We start from the raw sequence: 24,798 nt of genomic DNA, 5'->3' as shown, positions 1-24,798 counted from the left end.
GTCTCTCCCGTCTCTCTCCTGCGTCTCTCCCACCTCTCTCCTGTCTCTCCTGCGTCTCTCCTGCCTCTCTCCTGCCTCTCTTCTGCCTCTCTCCTGCCTTTCTCCCGCCTCTCTCCTGCGTCTCTCCCACCTCTCTCCTGCGTCTCTCCTGCGTCTCTCCCTCATCTGTCCTGCGTCTTTCCCGCATCTGTCCTGCGTCTCTCCTGCCTCTCTCCAGCATCTCTCCTGCGTCTCTCCCGCCTCTCTACCACCTTTCTCCTGCATCTCTCCCACCTCTCTCCTGCGTCTCTACCACCTCTCTCCTGCGTCTCTACCACCTCTCTCCTGCGTCTCTGCCGTCTCTCTCCTGCGTCTCTCCCCTGCCTCTCTCTCGCCTCTCTCCTGCCTCTCTCCGCCTCTCTCCTGCATCTCTCCCGCCTCTCTCCTGTATCTCTCCCGCCTCTCTCCTGCATCTCTCCCGCCTCTCTCCTGCATCTCTCCCTTCTCTCTCCTGCATCTCTCCCGCCTCTCTCCTGCATCTCTCCCCCCTCTCCCCTGCATCTCTCCCACCTCTCCTGCATCTCTCTTGCACCTCTCCTGCGTCTCTCCCGCCTCTCTCTCGCCTCTCTCCTGCATCGCTCCCGCATCTCTCCTGCCTCTCTCCCGCCTCTCTCCTGCATCTCTCCCGCCTCTCTCCTGCAGCTCTCCTGCGTCTCTCCCGCCTCTCTCCCGCCTCTTTCCTGCACCTCTCCAGCCTCTCTCTTGCATCCCTCCCGCCTCTCTCCTGCATCTGTCCTGCGTCTCTCCCGCCTCTTTCCTGCACCTCTCCCGCCTCTCTCTTGCATCCCTCCCGCGTCTCTCCCGCATCTGTCCTGCGTCTCTCCCGCCTCTCTCCTGCATCTCTCCCACCTCTCCTGCATCTCTCCCGCCTCTCTCCCACCTCTCTCCTGCCTCTCTCCTGCGTTTCTCCCGCCTCTCTCCTGCATCTCTTCCGCCTCTCTCCTGCCTCTCTCCTGCGTCTCTCCCGCCTCTCTCCTGCATCTCTCCCGCCTCTCTCCTGCGTTTCTCCCGCCTCTCTCCTGCATCTCTCCCGCCTCTCTCCTGCATCTCTCCTGCTTCTTTCCCGCCTCTTTCCTGCATCTCTCCCGCCTCTCTCTTGCATCCCTCCCGCCTCTCTCCTGCGTCTCTCCCGCATCTGTCCTGCGTATCTCCCGCATCTGTCCTGCGTCTCTCCCACCTCTCTCCTGCATCTCTCCCGCCTCTCTGCGTCTCTCCCGCCTCTCTCCTGCGTCTCTCCGCCTCTCTCCCGTCTCTCTCCCGCCTCTCTTCTGCGTCTCTCCTGCCTCTCTCCCACCTTTCTCCTGCCTCTCTCCCGCCTTTCTCCTGCCTCTCTCCCGCCTCTCTCCTGCGTGTCTCCCGCCTCTCTTCTGCGTCTATCCCAGTGCGTGCGGCACCTCAGCATTCCTCTCCTGCGTCTCTCCCTCCTCTCTCCTGCATCTCTCCCGCCTCTCTCTTGCATCTCTCCCACCTCTCCTGCATCTCTCCCGCCTCTCTCTTGCATCTCTCCCACCTCTCTTCTGCATCTCTCTCGCCTCTCTCCCGCCTCTCTCCTGCTTCTTTCCTGCGTCTCTCCCGCCTTTCTCTTGCATCCCTCCCGCCTCTCTCCTGTGTCTCTCCCGCATCTGTCCTGCGTCTCTCCTGCATCTCTCCTGCGTCTCTCCTGTGTCTCTCCCACCTCTCTCTTGCATCTCTCCCGCCTCTCTCCTGCATCTCTTCGGCCTCTCTCTTGCATCTCTCCCGCCTCTCTCCTGCGTCTCTTCCACCTCTCTCCTGCGTCTCTCCCGCATCTGTCCTGTGTCTCTCCCGCCTCTCTCCTCCGTCTCTCCCACCTCTCTCCTGCATCTCTCCCGCCTCTCTCCTGCATCTCTACCACCTCTCTCCTGCGTCTTTCCCGCCTCTCTCCTGCGTCTCTCCCACATCTGTCCTGCATCTCTCCCGCATCTGTCCTGCGTCTCTCCCACATCTGTCCTGCGTCTCTCCCGCCTCTCTTCTGCGTCTCTCCCGCCTCTCTACCACCTTTCTCCTGCATCTCTACCACCTCTCTCCTGCGTCTCTACCACCTCTCTCCTGCGTCTCTCCCGCCTCTCTCCTGCGTCTCTCCCGCCTCTCTCCCGCCTTTCTCCTGCCTCTCTCCCGCCTCTCTTCTGCGTCTATCCCAGTGTGTGCGGCACCACAGCACAGTGACCGGTCACTATTCCAGTGCGTGCGGCACCTCAGCATTCCTCTCCTGCGTCTCTCCCGCCTCTCTCTTGCATCTCTCCCACCTCTCTCCTGCGTCTCTCCTGCCTCTCTCCTGCATCTCTCCCGCCTCTCTCCTGCGACTCTCCTGCATCTCTCCTGCCTCTCTCCTGTGTCTCTCCCGCCTCTCTCCTGCGTCTCTCCCGCATCTGTCCTGCGTCTCTCACGCCTCTCTCCTGCGTCTCTCACGCCTCTCTCCTCCGTCTCTCCCACCTCTCTCCTGCATCTCTCCCGCCTCTCTCCTGCGTCTCTACCACCTCTCTCCTGCGTATTTCCCGCCTCTCTCCTGCGTCTCTCCCACATCTGTCCTGCGTCTCTCCCGCATCTCTCCCGCCTCTCTCCTGCGTCTCTCCCGTCTCTCTCCTGCGTCTCTCTCGTCTCTCTCCCGCCTCTCTCCTGCGTCTCTCTCGCCTCTCTCCTGCGTCTCTCCCGTCTCTCTCCCGCCTCTCTCCTGCGTCTCTCCCGCCTCTCTCCTGCGTCTCTCCCGCCTCTCTCCTGCGTCTCTCCCGTCTCTCTCCTGCGTCTCTCCCACCTCTCTCCTGTCTCTCCTGCGTCTCTCCTGCCTCTCTCCTGCCTCTCTTCTGCCTCTCTCCTGCCTCTCTCCTGCCTTTCTCCTGTCTCTCTCCTGCGTCTCTCCTGTCTCTCTCCTGCGTCTCTCCCCTGCGTCTCTCCCGCCTCTTTCCTGCCTCTCTCCTGTCTCTCTACTGCATCTCTCCCGTCTCTCTCCTGCGTCTCTCCCGTCTTTCTCCTGCGTCTCTCCTGTCTCTCTCCTGTGTCTCTCCCGCCTCTCTCCTGCGTCTCTCCCGCCTCTTTCCTGCATCTCTCTTGCGTCTCTCCTGTCTCTCTCCTTCGTCTCTCCTGTCTCTCTCCTGCGTCTCTCCCGCCTCTCTCCTGCGTCTCTCCCGTCTCTCTCCTGTCTCTCTCCCCTGCGTCTCTCCCGCCTCTCTACTGCATCTCTCCTGTGTCTCTCCCGCCTCTCTCCTGTGTCTCTCCCCTGCGTCTCTCCTGTCTCTCTCCTGCGTCTCTCCTGTCTCTCTCCTGCGTCTCTCCCCTGCGTCTCTCCCGCCTCTTTCCTGCCTCTCTCCTGTCTCTCTACTGCATCTCTCCCGTCTCTCTCCTGCGTCTCTCCTGTCTCTCTCCTGCGTCTCTCCTGTCTCTCTCCTGTGTCTCTCCCGCCTCTCTCCCCTGCGTCTCTCCCGCCTCTTTCCTGCATCTCTCCTGCGTCTCTCCCGCCTCTCTCCTGCGTCTCTCCCGCCTGTCTCTTGTGCTTTTATAACCCCGGATTCCCCCTTTAACATATCGGTGTGAGGGCCGGCTTCTTCTGCTACTTGTCACTTTTGCACATAGAGTGTCACTCTCCCATTCTCCGGGCACTTACCTTCAGGCCGGTACAGACAGGAGACGCCTTCTATTCACTCTAATTAAAACCAATAAATCCCTTCCATAGAGACGAGTGATCGCCTGATCTCTATCTGAGAAGCCGCTCCCGGAATCGTCTCTGATAGATATTGGATTGGGGAAATATCCATCAGCCAAGAAGAGTCAATAAATAGTAACCGCCGATCCGACTCATCGGGGTCATTGCGGGATCGCCTGAAGATCCTTAAAGGGGAAGTTCACAAAAAAAAAATTATTTCAAACCAACTGGTGTCAGAAAAATATACAGATTTGTAAATGACTTTTATATAAAAATCGCCAGTATTCCAGTACTTATCAGCTGCTGTATGTCCTGCAGGAAGTAATGTACTCTCTCCAGTCTGACACAGTGCTCTCTGCTGCCACCTCTGTCCATGTCAATCCTTTGGCGGATGGCAGAATCTGCCCGAGCATAGAAGGGAGTCTATGGTATGGGCAGAGAGTCAAGCGGGGGCTAGCGTCGTAATCCGTGGGATGTTATCCATGAGAATTCCATAGTGTGAACGCACCCTAAGTGTCCCCAGTTCTGCCCCCTCTGTATGCAGAGCAGTGAGGAGCCTGCCCTCTAGTGGCCGATGTTATAGATAATAATAAAGCCTAATGCTGACATCCTGATCATTCTGCATTTCCAGTGATCTCTAAATACACCGAGCATAAACCCTCGTACCATACAGGCAATACTGACCCAATCATCATCATCATCATCATCATCATCATCATCACACTCCAAACCTTACAAAGCTGCAGCAGATTTTCTTGACCCCAGAGCGCCATCTGCTGTGTGCTGCACTTCAGCACAGTGACCGGTCACTATCCCAGTGTGTGTGGCACCTCAGCACAGTGACCGGTCACTATCCCAGTGTGTACGGCACCTCAGCAGTGACCAGTCACTATCCCAGTGTGTACGGCACCTCAGCAGTGACCGGTCACTATGCCAGTGTGTGCGGCACCTCAGCACAGTGACCGGTCACTATCCCAGTGTGTGCGGCACCTCAGCACAGTGACCGGTCACTATCCCAGTGTGTGCGGCACCTCAGCAGTGACCGGTCACTATCCCAGTGTGTGCGGCACCTCAGCAGTGACCGGTCACTATCCCAGTGTGTGCGGCACCTCAGCACAGTGACCGGTCACTATCCCAGTGTGTGCGGCACCTCAGCACAGTGACCGGTCACTATCCCAGTGTGTGTGGCACCTCAGCACAGTGACCGGTCACTATCCCAGTGTGTACGGCACCTCAGCACAGTGACCGGTCACTATCCCAGTGTGTGCGGCACCTCAGCAGTGACCGGTCACTATCTCAGTGTGTGCGGCACCTCAGCACAGTGACCGGTCACTATCCCAGTGTGTGCGGCACCTCAGCAGTGACCGGTCACTATCCCAGTGTGTGCGGCACCTCAGCACAGTGACCGGTCACTATCCCAGTGTGTGCGGCACCTCAGCACAGTGACCGGTCACTATCCCAGTGTGTGCGGCACCTCAGCACAGTGACCGGTCACTATCCCAGTGTGTGCGGCACCTCAACAGTGACCGGTCACTATCCCAGTGTGTGCGGCACCTCAGCACAGTGACCGGTCACTATCCCAGTGTGTGCGGCACCTCAGCACAGTGACCGGTCACTATCCCAGTGTGTGCGGCACCTCAGCACAGTGACCGGTCACTATCCCAGTGTGTGCGGCACCTCAGCAGTGACCGGTCACTATCCCAGTGTGTGCGGCACCTCAGCACAGTGACCGGTCACTATCCCAGTGTGTGCGGCACCTCAGCACAGTGACCGGTCACTATCCCAGTGTGTGCGGCACCTCAGCACAGTGACCGGTCACTATCCCAGTGTGTGCGGCACCTCAGCACAGTGACCGGTCACTATCCCAGTGTGTGCGGCACCTCAGCACAGTGACCGGTCACTATCTCAGTGTGTGCGGCACCTCAGCACAGTGACCGGTCACTATCCCAGTGTGTGCGGCACCTCAGCACAGTGACCGGTCACTATCTCAGTGTGTGCGGCACCTCAGCACAGTGACCGGTCACTATCTCAGTGTGTGCGGCACCTCAGCACAGTGACCGGTCACTATCCCAGTGTGTGCGGCACCTCAGCAGTGACCGGTCACTATCCCAGTGTGTGCGGCACCTCAGCACAGTGACCGGTCACTATCTCAGTGTGTGCGGCACCTCAGCACAGTGACCGGTCACTATCCCAGTGTGTGCGGCACCTCAGCACAGTGACCGGTCACTATCCCAGTGTGCGCGGCACCTCAGCAGTGACCGGTCACTATCCCAGTGTGTACGGCACCTCAGCAGTGACCGGTCACTATCCCAGTGTGTACGGCACCTCAGCACAGTGACCGGTCACTATCCCAGTGTGTGTGGCACCTCAGCAGTGACCGGTCACTATCCCAGTGTGTGCGGCACCTCAGCAGTGACCGGTCACTATCCCAGTGTGTGCGGCACCTCAGCACAGTGACCGGTCACTATCCCAGTGTGTGCGGCACCTCAGCACAGTGACCGGTCACTATCCCAGTGTGTGCGGCACCTCAGCACAGTGACCGGTCACTATCCCAGTGTGTGCGGCACCTCAGCACAGTGACCGGTCACTATCCCAGTGTGTGCGGCACCTCAGCACAGTGACCGGTCACTATCCCAGTGTGTGCGGCACCTCAGCACAGTGACCGGTCACTATCCCAGTGTGTGCGGCACCTCAGCAGTGACCGGTCACTATCCCAGTGTGTGTGGCACCTCAGCAGTGACCGGTCACTATCCCAGTGTGTGCGGCACCTCAGCACAGTGACCGGTCACTATCTCAGTGTGTGCGGCACCTCAGCACAGTGACCGGTCACTATCTCAGTGTGTGCGGCACCTCAGCACAGTGACCGGTCACTATCCCAGTGCGTGCGGCACCTCAGCACAGTGACCGGTCACTATCCCAGTGTGTGCGGCACCTCAGCACAGTGACCGGTCACTATCTCAGTGTGTGCGGTACCTCAGCACAGTGACCGGTCACTATCCCAGTGTGTGCGGCACCTCAGCACAGTGACCGGTCACTATCCCAGTGTGTGCGGCACCTCAGCACAGTGACCGGTCACTATCCCAGTGTGTGCGGCACCTCAGCACAGTGACCGGTCACTATCCCTGTGTGTGCGGCACCTCAGCAGTGACCAGTCACTATCCCAGTGTGTGTGGCACCTCAGCAGTGACCGATCACTATCCCAGTGTGTGCGGCACCTCAGCACAGTGACCGGTCACTATCCCAGTGTGTGCGGCACCTCAGCACAGTGACCGGTCACTATCCCAGTGTGTGCGGCACCTCAGCACAGTGACCGGTCACTATCCCAGTGTGTGCGGCACCTCAGCACAGTGACCGGTCACTATCCCAGTGTGTGCGGCACCTCAGCAGTGACCGGTCACTATCCCAGTGTGTGTGGCACCTCAGCAGTGACCGGTCACTATCCCAGTGTGTGCGGCACCTCAGCACAGTGACCGGTCACTATCTCAGTGTGTGCGGCACCTCAGCACAGTGACCGGTCACTATCTCAGTGCGTGCGGCACCTCAGCACAGTGACCGGTCACTATCCCAGTGCGTGCGGCACCTCAGCACAGTGACCGGTCACTATCCCAGTGTGTGCGGCACCTCAGCACAGTGACCGGTCACTATCTCAGTGTGTGCGGTACCTCAGCACAGTGACCGGTCACTATCCCAGTGTGTGCGGCACCTCAGCACAGTGACCGGTCACTATCCCAGTGTGTGCGGCACCTCAGCACAGTGACCGGTCACTATCCCAGTGTGTGCGGCACCTCAGCACAGTGACCGGTCACTATCCCTGTGTGTGCGGCACCTCAGCAGTGACCAGTCACTATCCCAGTGTGTGTGGCACCTCAGCAGTGACCGATCACTATCCCAGTGTGTGCGGCACCTCAGCAGTGACCAGTCACTATCCCAGTGTGTGTGGCACCTCAGCACAGTGACCGATCACTATCCCAGTGTGTGCGGCACCTCAGCACAGTGACCGATCACTATCCCAGTGTGTGCGGCACCTCAGCAGTGACCGATCACTATCTCAGTGTGTGCGGCACCTCAGCACAGTGACCGATCACTATCCCAGTGTGTGCGGCACCTCAGCAGTGACCGGTCACTATCCCAGTGTGTGCGGCACCTCAGCACAGTGACCGATCACTATCTCAGTGTGTGCGGCACCTCAGCACAGTGACCGGTCACTATCCCAGTGTGTGCGGCACCTCAGCAGTGACCGGTCACTATCCCAGTGTGTGCGGCACCTCAGCAGTGACCGGTCACTATCCCAGTGTGTGCGGCACCTCAGCAGTGACCGGTCACTATCCCAGTGTGTGCGGCACCTCAGCAGTGATCGGTCACTATCTCAGTGTGTGCGGCACCTCAGCAGTGACCGGTCACTATCCCAGTGTGTGCGGCACCTCAGCACAGTGACCGGTCACTATCCCAGTGTGTGCGGCACCTCAGCACAGTGACCGGTCACTATCCCAGTGTGTGCGGCACCTCAGCACAGTGACCGATCACTATCTCAGTGTGTGCGGCACCTCAGCACAGTGACCGGTCACTATCCCAGTGTGTGCGGCACCTCAGCAGTGACCGGTCACTATCCCAGTGTGTGCGGCACCTCAGCAGTGACCGGTCACTATCCCAGTGTGTGCGGCACCTCAGCAGTGATCGGTCACTATCTCAGTGTGTGCGGCACCTCAGCAGTGACCGGTCACTATCCCAGTGTGTGCGGCACCTCAGCACAGTGACCGGTCACTATCCCAGTGTGTGCGGCACCTCAGCACAGTGACCGGTCACTATCCCAGTGTGTGCGGCACCTCAGCAGTGACCGGTCACTATCCCAGTGTGTGCGGCACCTCAGCACGGTGACCGGTCACTATCCCAGTGTGTGCGGCACCTCAGCAGTGACCGGTCACTATCCCTGTGTGTGCGGCACCTCAGCAGTGACCGGTCACTATCCCAGTGTGTGCGGCACCTCAGCAGTGACCGGTCACTATCCCTGTGTGTGCGGCACCTCAGCAGTGACCGGTCACTATCCCTGTGTGTGCGGAACCTCAGCAGTGACCGGTCACTATCCCAGTGTGTGCGGAACCTCAGCAGTGACCGGTCACTATCCCAGTGTGTGCGGCACCTCAGCAGTGACCGGTCACTATCCCAGTGCGTGCGGGTGATACTACATATAATAAGGAAACATTATCACGTGATCAGGGGTGATACCACATATAAGGCAGCACTCTCCGTTTACCTTTGATCACGTGTGGTTGCACACTGATAAAATCGCGAGAGAACGCCCAGTCACCGTAACCGCGGCAACCAGGTAACCCCGCCCCTCTCCCTACGGATTGGTCCGCTCGCTCTCCACTCTGTTCCGATACTGAGCTCCGCATCTGATTGGCCATCTCCTAGAAGCGCGCCACCTGAGCTCAGCGTGATCGACCTGTGGAGCAGCCAATCACTTTGGAGAATGGGAGGGGTTACATGGATGGGCGGGGCTTAGTTTGACAGCTGAGCGTGTGGTAGAGACGCCGCTGAGAGGACAGTGTGAGGCGAGCGCTGCTCTGAGGTATGTGTCCCCCCTCCTGTATACAGCAGAGCGCTGCTCTGAGGTATGTGTCCCCCCTCCTGTATACAGCAGAGTGCTGCTCTGAGGTATGTGTCCCCCCTCCTGTATACAGCAGAGCTCTGCTCTGAGGTATGTGCTCCCCCTCCTGTATACAGCACACGTCTCCCCCCCCCTCCTGTATACAGCAGAGTGCTGCTCTGAGGTATGTGCCCCCCCTCCTGTATACAGCAGAGTGCTGCTCTGAGGTATGTGCCCCCCCTCCTGTATACAGCAGAGCGCTGCTCTGAGGTATGTGCCCCCCCTCCTGTATACAGCAGAGTGCTGGTCTCAGGTATGTTCCCCCCTCCTGTATACAGCACACGTCTCCCCCCCCCTCTTGTATACAGCACACGTCTCCCCCCCCCCCTCCTGTATACAGCACACTTCTCCCCCCCCTCCTGTATACAGCACACTTCTCCCCCCCCCCCTCCTGTATACAGCACACTTCTCCCCCCCCCTCCTGTATACAGCACACTTCTCCCCCCCCTCCTGTATACAGCACACTTCTCCCCCCCCCCTCCTGTATACAGCACACTTCTCCCCCCCCTCCTGTATACAGCACACGTCTCCCCCCCCCCCTTCCTGTATACAGCACACGTCTCCCCCCCCTCCTGTATACAGCACACTTCTCCCCCCCCCTCCTGTATACAGCACACTTCTCCCCCCCCCTCCTGTATACAGCACACGTCTCCCCCCCCCCTTCCTGTATACAGCACACGTCTTCCCCCCTCCTGTATACAGCACACGTCTCCCCCCCCCTCCTGTATACAGCACACGTCTTCCCCCCTCCTGTATACAGCACACGTCTCCCCCCCCCTTCCTGTATACAGCACACGTCTCCCCCCCCCCCCCCTTCCTGTATACAGCACACGTCTCCCCCCCCCCCCCCTTCCTGTATACAGCACACGTCTCCCCCCCCCCCCCTTCCTGTATACAGCACACGTCTCCCCCCCCCCCTCCTGTATACAGCACACGTCTCCCCCCCCCCTTCCTGTATACAGCACACGTCTCCCCCCCCTTCCTGTATACAGCACACGCCCCCCTCTCTCCTCCTGTATACAGCACACGCCCCCCTCTCTCCTCCTGTATACAGCACACGTCTTCCCCCCCCTCCTGTATACAGCACACGTCTTCCCCCCCCTCCTGTATACAGCACACGTCTTCCCCCCTCCTGTATACAGCACACTTCTCCCCCCCCTCCTGTATACAGCACACGCCCCCCTCTCTCCTCCTGTATACAGCACATGTCCCCTCTGCCCCCTCTCCTGTATACAGCACATTCCCCCTCTCCCCTCCTGTATACGGCAAGTCCCCCCCCCCCCTGTATACAGCACACATCTCTTCCCCCCCCCCCCCTCCTGTATAGGGCACGTCCCCCCCTCCTGTATACGGCACATGCCCCCCGCCCCCCCCCCTCCTATATACAGCACATGTACCCCCCCTCCTGTATACAGCACATGTACCCCCCCTCCTGTATACAGCACATGTACCCCCCCTCCTGTATACAGCACATGTACCCCCCTCCTCCTGTATACAGCACATGTACCCCCCTCCTCCTGTATACAGCACATGTCCCCCCTCCCCTCCTATATACAGCACATGTCCCCCCACTCCTGTATACAGCACACATCTCCCCCCCCCCCCCCCCCTCTTGTACAGGAGATTCCACCCCTGTGCCGTACGCGGGAGGGAAGGGGCCATGTGCCGTATACAGTAGGGGAGGGGGACATGTGCTGTATACAGGAGGGGGGGGGGAGTGAGGGGACATGCCCCCCCCCCTCCTGTATACAGCAGCTGTAATGTTCATTTTCTTTGATGCCTATGGATGGTATCACAGTGCTCGGCTTAGATACATAACACAGTAATCTGGAGGTTGTTGACGTTGCAGGTGGGAGTGATGGACGCCGTCCTGTACCTGTTGGGGGCGCTGGTCCTGCTGCTGCTCTGGGTCCGGGCCCGGGGCTTTGAGTACATCATTGTGCACCACAGATGGGTCTTCGTCTGCCTCTTCCTGCTGCCGCTCTCCGTGGTTTTTGATGTCTATTATTACGTCCGGACCTGGCTGGTGTTTAAGATGTGCAGCGCCCCAAAACAGCACGACCGCCGGGTGAGGGAGATACAAGAGCAGGTAAGTGTATAATATGTGGCTGTGGTATAACTCCCATCATATCAGCTGTCAGGGCCCGATGGGAGGTGGAGTCTTATTGTGGTGTCCCACCAAGGGTGTTTCTTGTCTTTACACCCCTCGAAAAAGCCTGTACTTCAAAGTAATAGTGGTAGTGAAGTATTACCTATGTTTTACCACTAGATGTCGCTAGTATATGTATTGTATGTCTAAGTCTTGCACAGCTGTAGCAGTTAAAGGGTTATTGTCTCTGTGATCTGTGCACCAATGAGAGCTCTTTCTCTTTTCTACCTATCTCTATCCTTCTCTTTTTCTTGCACTCTCTTCTCACCCTCTCACAGCACATGTTACATATGGTGTAGGAAGTTGTCACATGGGGAGAGGAAGTCTAGCCACACCTTTTGGGAGTCTTACTCTGGATTCTGTAGAGGACGGATGCAAGCCAGAACAGTCCCTACAACAGTCACTCTGGGCCCTGGCTTATGCCAGGTCCCCTGTTAGAGGATAAGTCCAGTGTAGTCTGGGGTGTGACAGGGAACAGACGTATATGGGAAGCAAGAGCACTCTCTTCTACAAAGCAGCAATTCTATACACTATGCAGTGCTGAACGCACACTTAGGCTATGTTCACACTACGTATATTTGAGGCTGTATGTTTGAGGCTGTATAGCAACCAAAACAAGGAGTGGATTGAAAACACAGAAAGGCTATGTTCACATAATGTTGTAATTGAGTGGATGGCCGTCATTTAATGGCAAATATTTGCTGTTATTTTAAAACAACGGCTGTTATATTGAAATAATGGCAGATATTTACTGTTATATGGCGGCCATCCACTCAATTTCAACATTGTGTGGACAGAGACTTTCTGTGTTTTCAATCCACTCCTGGTTTTGGTTGCTATGAGGACCTGACATGAGGACCAAATACAGCCTCAAATATACATAGTGTGAACCCAGCCTTAAAGAGGACAAGTCAGGGATCATCTCAGCCCATGCCGAGAACTAGTCTAAAAGTGCAGGACAGTATCCAACAGAAGAAAGGAACTGATCCGGATAGAGTAAAGTTGCTAGAAGCCTGCGTACTCTATCTCGTAGTGTGGGTGTATCCAAAAAATTCTGACCACTCCTCTGCTCATCCCAGGTAACAAGGTCTGGGGCTTGTGTCACCCAACACTGGTGGGCATTAGGTGGTGTACTGCCCGGACAATCCAGCGATTACCCATAGAAGATAGTGGCGGTCTGCTGCCTCCTATTACATGGAGCGACGACAGCAGATCGCTGCTCTCCTCATAGTTTATGTGTCAACATGTGAAAAGACAACGATCGGGTGACATCATGCATATCGGCTAATCGTTGTTTTCTATTACACAACACGATCAATGGCCCAAATCAGCCGTATACAGCCGATAATCGCTTTGTGTAATAGGGACTTAACATTACTGGACTAATATATATATATATATATATATATATATATATATATATATATATATATATATATATATATATTATGTTATTATTATTACTATCTGCACATTATATAATTTTTCCTGTTTTCCCAGGTTCGTCGCTGGAAGACGGAGGGAGGTAACAACTTCATGTGCACCGGGAGACCCGGCTGGCTGACTGTATCCCTGCGTGTGGGGAAGTACAAGAACACACACAAGAACATCATGATCAACCTGATGGACATCCTGGAGGTCGACACCAAGAGACAGGTGTGCCCCAGCCCCCCGCCCCCCCATCCCGCCAGACCTCTGCTTGTTAGTAGATGTTGGGCGGATAGATGAGTGGATGGATGAGGCGGGGAGGAAGGTGGGGGGGGGGGGTCTGATCACAGAGACTATGTACAAAAAGCGTTGTTACTAATACACTGTTACTATGTGTGCCCTGCACTACATACTACAACTCCTATCCTATGCCCTGCACTACATACTACAACTCCTATCCTATGCCCTGCACTACATACTACAACTCCTATCATGCCTGGACAGCCAAAGCTTCAGCTCTGCGGGTATGATGAGAGTTGTCTTTGCTATAACTGGAGGGGCATACACACACACACACACTTCCTGTGGAAATCCTGTTGGATCAGGCGGCTAGCTGAGGGGTGATGTGGGGGGCCATACATGTCACTCAGCTATACATGTCACTCAGTCAGAGCGCATCCTTAGGACTGAGACCCTCTGTGATCTAAGCTTTTCACATGTCTGGACAACATGATATTTATAGAGTCTAACAGCCCCAAAGTATAATCTGTATGTATGTAGAGACTGGATGCACGGCAGAGAGCCGACAATCCCAAAGAATGGATTCATTACACAGGTCCAATAGCATTCAGGACAGAGCAAGTAGTTAAAGGGGAACTCCAGTGATTATTTTTCTTTCAAATCAGTTGGTGTCAGAAAGTTTTATATAGATTTTTATTTTACTTCTATATAAAAATCTCCAGTCTTTCAGTACTTATCAGCTGTTGTATGTCCTGCAGGAAGTGGTGTATTCTCTCCAGTCTGACACACTGCTCTCTGCTGCCACCTCTGTCCATGTCAGGAACTGTCCAGAGCAGGAGAGGTTGTCTATGGGGATTTGCCACTGCCCTGGACAGTTCCTGACATGGACAGAGGTGGCAGCAGAGAGCACTGTGTCAGACTGAAGAGAATACACCACTTCCTGCAGGACATACAGCAACTGATAAGTACTGAAAGAGTGGAGATTTTTATATAGAAGTAAAATGCAAATCTATATAACTTTCTGACACCAGTTTGTTTTAAAAGAAAAAAAAAATATTTCACCGGAGTACCCCTTTAAGAGATGTGACCTAAGATTCAACCCATCTGTGTCGGTGTCTGTAATGTCATGATGGGTTGAAATGTAACTCTCACAATACTTTGGCATCTAATAGAAATTTGTACCTTTTCACTCTGCATGCTGGAACAAAGTTTCTACAAGCGACACCAACATTTTTAGAAAATTTTATGACATTTCATATCTTTCACCTTTGGTCGCGCAGGTTGTACGCGTGGAGCCGTTGGTGAATATGGGGCAGGTGACTGCCCTTCTTAACTCTATGGGCTGGACTCTGCCAGTGTTACCGGAGCTCGATGATCTGACAGTCGGTAAGGGAAAATATTGGCAAGAAGACAGTTTAGAACAACTCTGTACCCACAATCTGACCCCCCAAACCACTTGTACCTTCGGATAGCTGCTTTTAATCCAAGATCTGTCCTGGGGTCTGTTCAGCTGGTGATGCAGTTATTGTCTTAAAAAACAACTTTTAGGCCTTCACCACCTCACACAGGTGATGAATAGGAGACAATCTGCCTGGAGCATTCCTAATGATGAGGAGGACGGTGAGGAGGGACAGAGAGGGTGTGCCAGCCTAATGCATACACAATCTAAACCCCGGCCGTAGGGCACAGGGCTGCCAGTTTAAAAGTTGTTTTCTAGGACAATAACTGCATCACCTGCCAAACGGACCCCAGGACAGATCTTGGATTAAAAGCAGCTATCCGGAGGTACAAGTGGTTTGGGGGGTCAGATTGTGGGTACAGAGTCGCTTTAAGAATTTAGGTGGTGGGTGACGAAAGTCAAAGATTTGATTTATATGACGTCTGGTGGGGCTGGTCGTGACGGAAACAGAACAGGAAGTGATGCAATAATGGAGCCTCAGATTCTTTCAAATCAACTGGTTTCAGAAAGTTATATAGACTTGTAATTTACTTTAAAAAAAATTTCAAAAAATCTAGTCTTCCAGTACTTATTAGTTGCTGTATGTTCTGCAGGAAGTGTTGTATTCTCTCCAGTCTGACACAGTGCTCACTGCTGCCACCTCTGTCCATGTCAGGAACTGTCCAGAGCAGGAGAGGTTTTCTATGGGGATTTGCTGCGGCTCTGGACAGTTCCTGACATGGACAGAGGTGGCAGCAGAGAGCACTGTGTCAGACTGGAGAGAATACACCACTTCCTGCAGGACATACAGCAGCTGATAAGTACTGGAAGACTGAAGAGAATACACCACTTCCTGCAGGACATACAGCAGCTGATAAGTACTGAAAGACTGGAGATTTTTAAATAGAAGTAAATTACAAATCTATACTGACATCCGTTGATTGAAAAGTTTTTTTTGCTGCAGTGCCCCTTTAAGGAGATAGCCCTTAACACTCTATTTGTATGGCTTTCCACTTGAGGTTTATAGAACCAGGATATAACCGATATATAGAGGGCTCCCCTTTAAATCCTGTCTTCTCTGCTGCAGGTGGTCTGATTATGGGAACGGGGATAGAGTCGTCCTCCCATAACTTTGGCCTCTTTCAGCACATCTGTTTGGCCTATGAACTTGTCCTTGCTGATGGCAGCCTGGTGCGGTGCACACCCGTAAGTCTCAACCTGACTGTATTTGTTTTCAAGTATTTTACGCGTTTTGCAGTTTTTCACCTTTGAGGTCATCGTTCACAGACAGAAAACTCCGACCTCTTCTACGCCGTCCCCTGGTCTTGCGGCACCCTGGGCTTCTTGGTTGCTGCAGAAATCAAGATTGTCCCAGCTAAGAAGTATGTGAAGCTGCACTACACTCCGGTGAGGGGCCTGGACAAGATCTGCGAGAGGTTTGCCCGAGAATCCAGGAAGAAAGACAACTATTTTGTAGAAGGTTTGGCCTACTCCCTGGATGAGGCTGTAATAATGACCGGAGTCCTGACGGACGAGGCGCAGCCAGACCAGGTATGTCATGCCGCGCACTTTCTTTATTTGCTCCTTCTATATTTTGTTCCATTTAAAGGGAACCCATCACCATAAAAATGCTACCTAATCTATGAACATGTCATAAAGCAGGGGAAGCTGAGTAGATTGATATGTATCTTTATAGGTATAACTTGTAGTTTATTGATTGAAGTTCAGTCCATTGAGAGACTCCACCCACTGGACTCCTTAACCCAGAATAATCAGGGATTTCAATTGACATGTTACATGTTAAACTGAATCTTTTCCCACAAAGATATATATCAATCCGCTCAGCTCCTCCTGCTCTATAACATGATGGGGATATATTAGATTGTCATGGTGACAGGTTCCCTTTAATCCTTAGCGCCACAATTTGTTGCGGTTACAGGTGAATAGCATTGGACATTATTGGAAACCTTGGTTTTTCCGCCATGTGGAATCATACCTCAAGAATAACCGAAGTGGAACTGAGTACATCCCCTTACGCCACTACTACCACCGGCACACGCGGAGCATCTTCTGGGAGCTGCAGGTAGGTCTCCAGTATAACCACTGTAGAAAACTATGCGAGGATCAGATGTACTCTCTTAAGACGGGGATGGTGCAGCATTTATGCATCAGGATACAGATTAAGGCCCCTTCACACGTCCGTGGCCGTTCTTACAGTACGGAAATCCCGATCAGGAAGCCGTTCAGGAGGCTACAGGAAACCATCAGTGTTTTCCTGATCCTAAAAACAGAGAAGAAAAAAAAAACATACTTACCTGCTGCAGCACTGCCCTCTTCCAGCTTCTCCCTCCGTCTTTCCTTTGTGAGCACACTAGTGACATCACTTATGTGCCACAACGCTGGGGAGAGAGCAGCCTCTTGTGGCTGGAGGTATAATGCTGCCTCGGGCAAGAAGAGTGGTGGACAGGGCTGGGAGCCAATGCCTCCTGGCCCTGTCAAACACAGCACTGCATTCAACTGTATGCTCTCCTGATTTAGAGCACGTACAGGTAAAGGGCCAGTGTCAGTAACCAGCGGCATTTGCCTAAGTGCTGGCACTGGCCTGGAGTGCCAAGCAACACATCCAGAATTCCACATGGTTCTATGGGGCATCCGTGCCGGAATTCCGGAAATTATAAGACGTCCTATAATTTCCAGGCCTATTTTTCAGCAAGGACACCATTCAGTAAAAACCCTGAAAGGTGTCCATGCCAAATAGAACCCTATGGTTCAGGAAATCTTATCAGGAAATCCGAATACATTTTCCTTTTTTTTCTGTCCGTTTAATTTTTTTTTCCCCCCAAAATGACATCCTTCTTTTTGCGTTTTGGCCGCGCGTCATTACAATGGCGGCTGTTGGTACATTATTGTAGTTCAGGCCATTTGGGTTGGGTTCTCTTTTGAAGGTCCATTAAATTTATTAGTAAAGACGGTGGAAAAAAAAAGTGTGTAAACGTTGTTTGCAAAAAAACTCCTGCAAATATTTGTCAAGAACGTTAATTTGACGTCTGCGCAAAAAACGGTTGTTATTTAATACACTGTGTGCATTGGACTGTCATCATTCCATTGACTTTAATTATAATTCGGTAATAACGGTCACATGGCGGTGCGCATCTCGGTCAGGAGCTGGAGAGCCATCATCATGTTAGCTGGCCCCTACTGGGTGATGTGTATGACCTGTATACGGGGCCACTCCCCCAGTGTATGGTCTGTAATAGTGGAGGAAGCCATTACACAGAGATCAGCTGCGGCCATTCATCACTTTCTCCCTTTGCTTCTAGGACATCATCCCATTTGGCAATCACCCGGTATTCCGCTACCTGTTTGGATGGATGGTGCCCCCCAAAATCTCCTTATTAAAGCTCACCCAAGGCGAGACCATCCGAAGGTTGTATGAGCAGCATCACGTGGTGCAGGACATGCTGGTCCCAATGAAATGTCTGCAGAAAGCCATCAGTGTCTTCCACAAGGAGATCAATGTACGGATGCTTATCACCTGACTCCTTGGGTCGGGCCGTAGGTCAGATCTCCATGGTTGGATCATATTCTCACGTGTTGGTTCTCTTCACAGGTCTACCCGCTCTGGCTTTGTCCTTTCATTCTGCCGAGTCATCCTGGCATGGTGCATCCCAAGGGTAATGAAGCGGAGCTGTATGTGGATATCGGGGCGTACGGGGAACCAAAGACAAAACACTTTGACGCCAAAGCTTCTATGCGCCAATTGGAGAAATTTGTCCGAGACGTTCATGGGTAAGTTGTACCTAGTATGACCCCAGTATGTGGTCAGCAGAACAGGCCGCTGTATAATACACCTGTCCACACAGAGAGGCACCTGTGAGATCATCAGAGATCATGTGACGTCTCTGGGACACGTTCTAGTAATAAATTCCTATCGATGTGAAGGTGAGTTTCTTAAAGGGAATCTGTCACTAGGTTTATGCCACTTTAAATGAGGACAGCATAAACTAGTGACAGAAATGCTGAACAGATCAGTGTATTACTCACATGATTCTGCTCAGCCGTTCTCCTAATATGCAGGAGAATAGAATTCTTGGCACCCCAAAAACCCGCCCCCCTGCTGCTTATTGACAGGTGACTGCCTATACACAGCATGGATAGATAACTGCCAATCAGCAGCTGGTGGGCGGAGTTTTCTGCTTCTCATGAATATCCAGGACTACTGAGCTCATGCACATAATGGAGAGGACTACTTATCGCCCATGTTATTCAGGAGGAGATCTCTGGATCAGCTGCACAGATCAGTGTAAGTGATCCATCATTCTGTTCAGCTTCTCTGTCACTAGTTTATGCTACTCTGAGATAGGACCCCATAACCCTGCTGACCCTGAGATAGGACCCCATAACCCTGCTGACCCTGAGATAGGACCCCATAACCCTGCTGACCCTGAGATAGGACCCCATAACCCTGCTGACCCTGAGATAGGACGCCATACACCTGCTGACCCTGAGATAGGACGCCATAATCCTGCCGACAGTCTCTGTAAAGGAGGTTACAGCAGCAAATAGAAAAAAATTCCAATCTGTGTTCATGACCTGGAGTGACCGTTCAGTCATTACAACGGGCAAAGTATCACATGTGATCGATAAGAGGGTAAAGGTCACAATAGTCCCAGGTACAGGGAGGCCTGGGTAATCTTTTCCCATATACCTCTTATTATCACAACTATCCCACAGTGTGCAGACAGCTGGACATGGGCACCTTTCCAAGTTTTTTTTCCCCCCTATTATTGTGTTTTATGTGTAAAAAATTTTTAAGAAAACAGAGGTTGTGCTCGCCATCAGTTTTGCAATAAACTCTCTTTATTTTTTACTACGGTATTTTCTATGTGTGAATCAACATTATACATACGCCCACTAGATGTCTCCCTTCACTGTGCGTGTATACAGCTATCGTGCATCCACATTCAGTAGCCGCAAAATCCTGGGGGTGCTCACATTGTATGGTCAGCTCTCCTGTCACACAGCACTAAAACCTGTAACCACACAGTTACATTATACATAACACAGAGCATTGTCTCCTGTTAAGCTAGCTGATAATAGAATTAACAAAAGTTATTAATATAATTAGCTATTATTAGTCCTCAGTCGATATACAATCTGCAACCTGCATGATGGGCATGTGTTTTTCCTTGTTTGAGTGGCAAAGGACGGGAACAGGAAGGGAGACACCTAGTGGTTGCATGGAGCGCAGTGTGACAGGAAGGGAGACACCTAGTGGCCGCATGGAGCGCAGTGTGACAGGAAGGGAGACACCTAGTGGCCGCATGGAGCGCAGTGTGACAGGAAGGGAGACACCTAGTGGTCGCATGGAGCAGTGTGACAGGAAGGGAGACACCTAGTGGTCGCATGGAGCAGTGTGACAGGAAGGGAGACACCTAGTGGCCGCATGGAGCCCAGTGTGACAGGAAGGGAGACACCTAGTGGCCGCATGGAGCGCAGTGTGACAGGAAGGGAGACACCTAGTGGCCGCATGGAGCGCAGTGTGACAGGAAGGGAGACACCTAGTGGCCGCATGGAGCGCAGTGTGACAGGAAGGGAGACACCTAGTGGTCGCATGGAGCAGTGTGACAGGAAGGGAGACACCTAGTGGCCGCATGGAGCAGTGTGACAGGAAGGGAGACACCTAGTGGCCGCATGGAGCAGTGTGACAGGAAGGGAGACACCTAGTGGCCGCATGGAGCAGTGTGACATGAAAGGGAGACACCTAGTGGCCGCATGGAGCGCAGTGTGACAGGAAGGGAGACACCTAGTGGTCGCATGGAGCAGTGTGACAGGAAGGGAGACACCTAGTGGCCGCATGGAGCAGTGTGACAGGAAGGGAGACACCTAGTGGCCGCATAGAGCAGTGTGACAGGAAGGGAGACACCTAGTGGCCGCATGGAGCGCAGTGTGACAGGAAGGGAGACACCTAGTGGTCGCATGGAGCAGTGTGACAGGAAGGGAGACACTTAGTGGCCGCATGGAGCCCAGTGTGACAGTAAGGGAGACACCTAGTGGTCGCATGGAGCAGTGTGACAGGAAGGGAGACACTTAGTGGCCGCATGGAGCCCAGTGTGACAGTAAGGGAGACACCTAGTGGCCGCATGGAGCAGTGTGACAGGAAGGGAGACACCTAGTGGCCGCATGGAGCCCAGTGTGACAGGAAGGAAGACACCTAGTGGCCGCATGGAGCGCAGTGTCACAGGAAGGGAGACACCTAGTGGCCGCATGGAGCGCAGTGTGACAGGAAGGGAGACACCTAGTGGCCACATGGAGCGCAGTGTGACAGGAAGGGAGACACCTAGTGGCCACATGGAGCGCAGTGTGACAGGAAGGGAGACACCTAGTGGCCGCATGGAGCAGTGTGACAGGAGGGGAGACACCTAGTGGCCGCATGGAGCAGTGTGACAGGAGGGGAGACACCTAGTGGCCACATGGAGCAGTGTGACAGGAAGGGAGACACCTAGTGGCCACATGGAGCCCAGTGTGACAGGAAGGGAGACACCTAGTGGCCGCATGGAGAGTAGTGTGACAGGAAGGGAGACACCTAGTGGCTGCATGTAGCAGTGTGACAGGAAGGGAGACACCTAGTGGCCGCATGGAGCGCAGTGTGACAGGAAAGGAGACACCTAGTGGTCGGATGTGTAAATCTGATTTAGAAAACTTTTAAAAAAATTATATTGCAAAACTGATCGTGATCACAACATCTTTTGACTTCTAAAACAGAAATGTGTGGCAAGTGTCCTCTAAATCTTGCAGGATAGGGGACAACTAGCCAATAAGGAGAGTGGAGGTTTGGCCCCTCACAATGAACAGAGCGCAATACACATGCCAGTGCTGCAGCCAATCTCTATGGAGCTTCTGACCATCGCCAAACGCTGAACTCTGCAATGATTGGAAGCCCAATAGAGTGAATGGAGCAGCCAACAGCATGTGCAGGCCCCGCTCCATTCACCAGCTGTGGGACCTCCCAAACCCATGTGGAACACTGTACTCGGCTATGTTTGAAAATCCCATAGAGTAAAGGAGTGGATAACAGGGGACGCAGCAGCACCCCATAGTAGTTATCAATGTGACGGCATAGGACATTGGCTTAGTGCTGAGCATACAATATATTTGGTGACTTTTAGGGTACAAACTCACAGACCGTATACACAGCAAATACCCAGCAAAAACGCAGCAGATTTGAAGCAGATTTGGTGTTGCAGATTTGATGCTGTGTTCAGTTATTTAGATCTAATCTGCTGCGTATTTGCTGCGTATCGCAGCAGTAAATAAGCTGCATATACGGTGTGTGGGTTTGTACCCTTACTTGTCTGGTTTGTCTGGTTTCCTTCCATGGACTAATATGTGACTGATCATCATTGATCATTAGTATCCTACCGATCCTTATCGCCGCTGATCATTAGTATTGTACTGATCCTGACTGTCCCTGCTCATTAGTATTGTACTGATCCTGATCGCCGCTGATCATTAGTATTGTACTGATCCTGATCGCCGCTGATCATTAGTATTGTACTGATCCTGATCGCCGCTGATCATTAGTATTGTACTGATCCTGACTGTCCCTGCTCATTAGTATTGTACTGATCCTGATCGCCGCTGATCATTAGTATTGTACTGATCCTGATCGCCGCTGATCATTAGTATTGTACTGATCCTGATTGCCGCTGACAATTAGTATTGTACTGATCCTGATTGCCACTGATCATTAGTATTGTACTCATCCTGACTGTCACTGATCCTTAGTATTGTACTGATCCTGTCACTAATCCTTAGTATTGCACTGATCCTGTCACTAATCCTTAGTATTGCACTGATCCTGTCACTGATCCTTAGTATTGCACTGATCCTGATTGCCACTGATCATTAGTATTGTACTCATCCTGACTGTCACTGATCCTTAGTATTGTACTGATCCTGTCACTAATCCTTAGTATTGCACTGATCCTGTCACTGATCCTTAGTATTGCACTGATCCTGTCACTGATCCTTAGTATTGCACTGATCCTGTCACTGATCCTTAGTATTGCACTGATCCTGTCACTGATCCTTAGTATTGCACTGATCCTGTCACTAATCCTTAGTATTGCACTGATCCTGTCACTAATCCTTAGTATTGCACTGATCCTGTCACTAATCCTTAGTATTGCACTGATCCTGTCACTGATCCTTAGTATTGCACTGATCCTGTCACTGATCCTTAGTATTGCACTGATCCTGACTGATCTTTCCTCCGTTCAGTTTTCAGATGCTTTATGCAGACTGTTACATGAGCCGAGAAGAGTTTTGGGAGATGTTTGATGGATCCTTGTACCAAAAGCTGCGACAGAGACTAAGCTGCAAGAATGCTTTCCCAGAGGTGTACGATAAAATCTGCAAAGCCGCCCGTCACTGACGGCTAAAGATTTTGAACAGAACTTAATTTTTTTTCTTATTTTACAAATAGAAAATCTGACTCCAAAGCCGTTGTCACAGCAAGTGAAGGACCTTGTGACGACCCTCTAACACGTGTGCGTCCACTTTACTGCAGGGAGTCCAGACCAGTATTTTGTAATCCTGAAGACTGAAGCGCCCTCATGTGTACAGCTGTGGTACTGCATCCATGTCACCAGGGTCCCCTTCATTTATCTGTCGCAGAGACCAAACATATCTAAGCCTCACAGTTACAATAACTATGAAGAGCCTTGTGCACCCCCAATGCCTACTTATCCAGAGATTATCCAGGATTTGAAAAAGCACAGCTACCTTTATGTGTCTGGAAGAAGACGGCCATGTTTCTCTAAGCCTCTAAACTAGTATCCCTGCGGGAAATCACCATAGAAGTAAATGGGGTCCGTACGCTTATATGTCAGAACCCATATCTGCCAGGGTGCCAATGTATCCGTTCCTCAGAGGGCAATATGGCAATGTGAACCCTGCCTTACCTTCACACCGTGCTCCATCTAAGATGGCGGAGTTACATGTGAACCTTTCTTTTAAAGACTGAAAATCTAAATTTTTTTTTTTTTTTGCTGATAAACCCCAAAAGCTGGCAATGTCTGTATATCTGGATAAATGCTGCCAATGTCTGTATATCTGGATAAATGCTGGCAATGTCTGTATATCTGGATAAATGTGGCCTCCGGCCGATTCTGTTCCGTCATAGATGATTTGTGTGTAATTCCATATGTAATCAAATACATAACTGAACGACACCAAGCATCAGCTCCCATATATGCACATTGCTGTATTATAGGGATGGCAGTGACACTGTAGGACAGGGATGGGGAACCTTCAGTCCTCCAGCTGTCCAGGCATGATGGGAATTGTAGTTTTACAGCAGCTGGAGGACAGCAGGTTCCCCACCCTGCTGTAGTGTGATAGCTATATGCCGTCATGTTGTGGTGAATTGTCGGTGTAGTAGGTACCAGACCATGTGGATGAGATTGCTCTTTGGCTATTGGAATATTTCTATTATAGTTGCACTATGTATAAGGCCCAGATATAACAGAGTGTGTACGCTGCCCACAGCAACCAATCACAGCTCAACTTTTATTTTACCAGGGCAAATATCTGAGCTGTTATTGCTTAATATGATGTTATGGTTAATAATATGTCGCTCTGAGACACACCCCCCAATACGTCCATTGGTGTAGCTATCAAGGAGGCAGACCACGCAACTGTTCTGGGGCCCAAAGTGTGGCCTGCTTCCATGGAGGCTACAGCCCTTCTCCGGAACTGATAGCTTAACTTAAGATGTCTGGAATTTGATTAGTGTTGGCTGAAGAAGTTTGATGCAGTCGTAGGAGGTCTGAGAAAACATGGTGCGGCCATAGGCTGGTGTTGTGCTGAAATCGTAGCTCATCGCCCTCAAACTATAAGGTCTCACCAGCCATGGGCAATCATATAGTAACACAGATTGTTCTCAGATTATGATTAGTTCCTGGTGATGCACTTTGCAGGCTCTGTGCACTGGTGTCATGGCTTCCGATAACAGCGTCACTGGGGAACCTTGTGGCCCTCCAGCTGTTGCAGAACTACACTTCCCATCATGCCATTTAGGCAGGATTATAGTTGTGTAATAGCTGGATGGCCACTGAATGCGGTCTGAATGATACCGGATGATCAGACAGACTGCGCTTCACATGCCCTTTTTTCCTACACAATCAACATAAAATAAA

At 52.3% G+C, this 24,798-nt stretch overlaps 2 protein-coding genes across 4 annotated transcripts in view; one reads left to right on the top strand and one right to left on the bottom strand.

Moving 5' to 3' along the window:
• The window catches only part of BSND (barttin CLCNK type accessory subunit beta), a 29,630-nt gene extending 20,606 nt beyond the window's left edge, over positions 1-9,024 (bottom strand). For 2 of the 3 annotated variants that reach the window (XM_069979504.1, XM_069979506.1), the window contains exons 1-2: positions 8,946-9,024; positions 3,656-3,879 (exon numbers count right to left, since the gene is read on the bottom strand). The gene's annotated coding sequence lies outside the window, so the exon portion shown is untranslated. The other variant, XM_069979505.1, reaches the window with a different exon arrangement.
• A 148-nt stretch (positions 9,025-9,172) lies between these two features.
• Positions 9,173-23,782, top strand: DHCR24 (24-dehydrocholesterol reductase). Its single transcript, XM_069981643.1, has 10 exons — positions 9,173-9,263; positions 11,191-11,430; positions 12,991-13,146; positions 14,439-14,544; positions 15,684-15,802; positions 15,884-16,147; positions 16,536-16,679; positions 17,917-18,114; positions 18,207-18,385; positions 22,880-23,782. Exons 2-10 carry the CDS (start codon positions 11,200-11,202, stop codon positions 23,031-23,033), a joined length of 1,551 nt encoding a protein of 516 aa, XP_069837744.1. The 5' UTR covers positions 9,173-9,263; positions 11,191-11,199; the 3' UTR covers positions 23,034-23,782.
• Positions 23,783-24,798: the final 1,016 nt, after the last annotated feature.

The sequence above is a fragment of the Dendropsophus ebraccatus genome, chromosome 8, assembly GCF_027789765.1.
Source record: "Dendropsophus ebraccatus isolate aDenEbr1 chromosome 8, aDenEbr1.pat, whole genome shotgun sequence".
NCBI lineage: Eukaryota > Metazoa > Chordata > Amphibia > Anura > Hylidae > Dendropsophus > Dendropsophus ebraccatus.
Note: the sequence above shows the minus strand (reverse complement) of the source record. Positions and strands in the feature narration are given on the sequence as shown.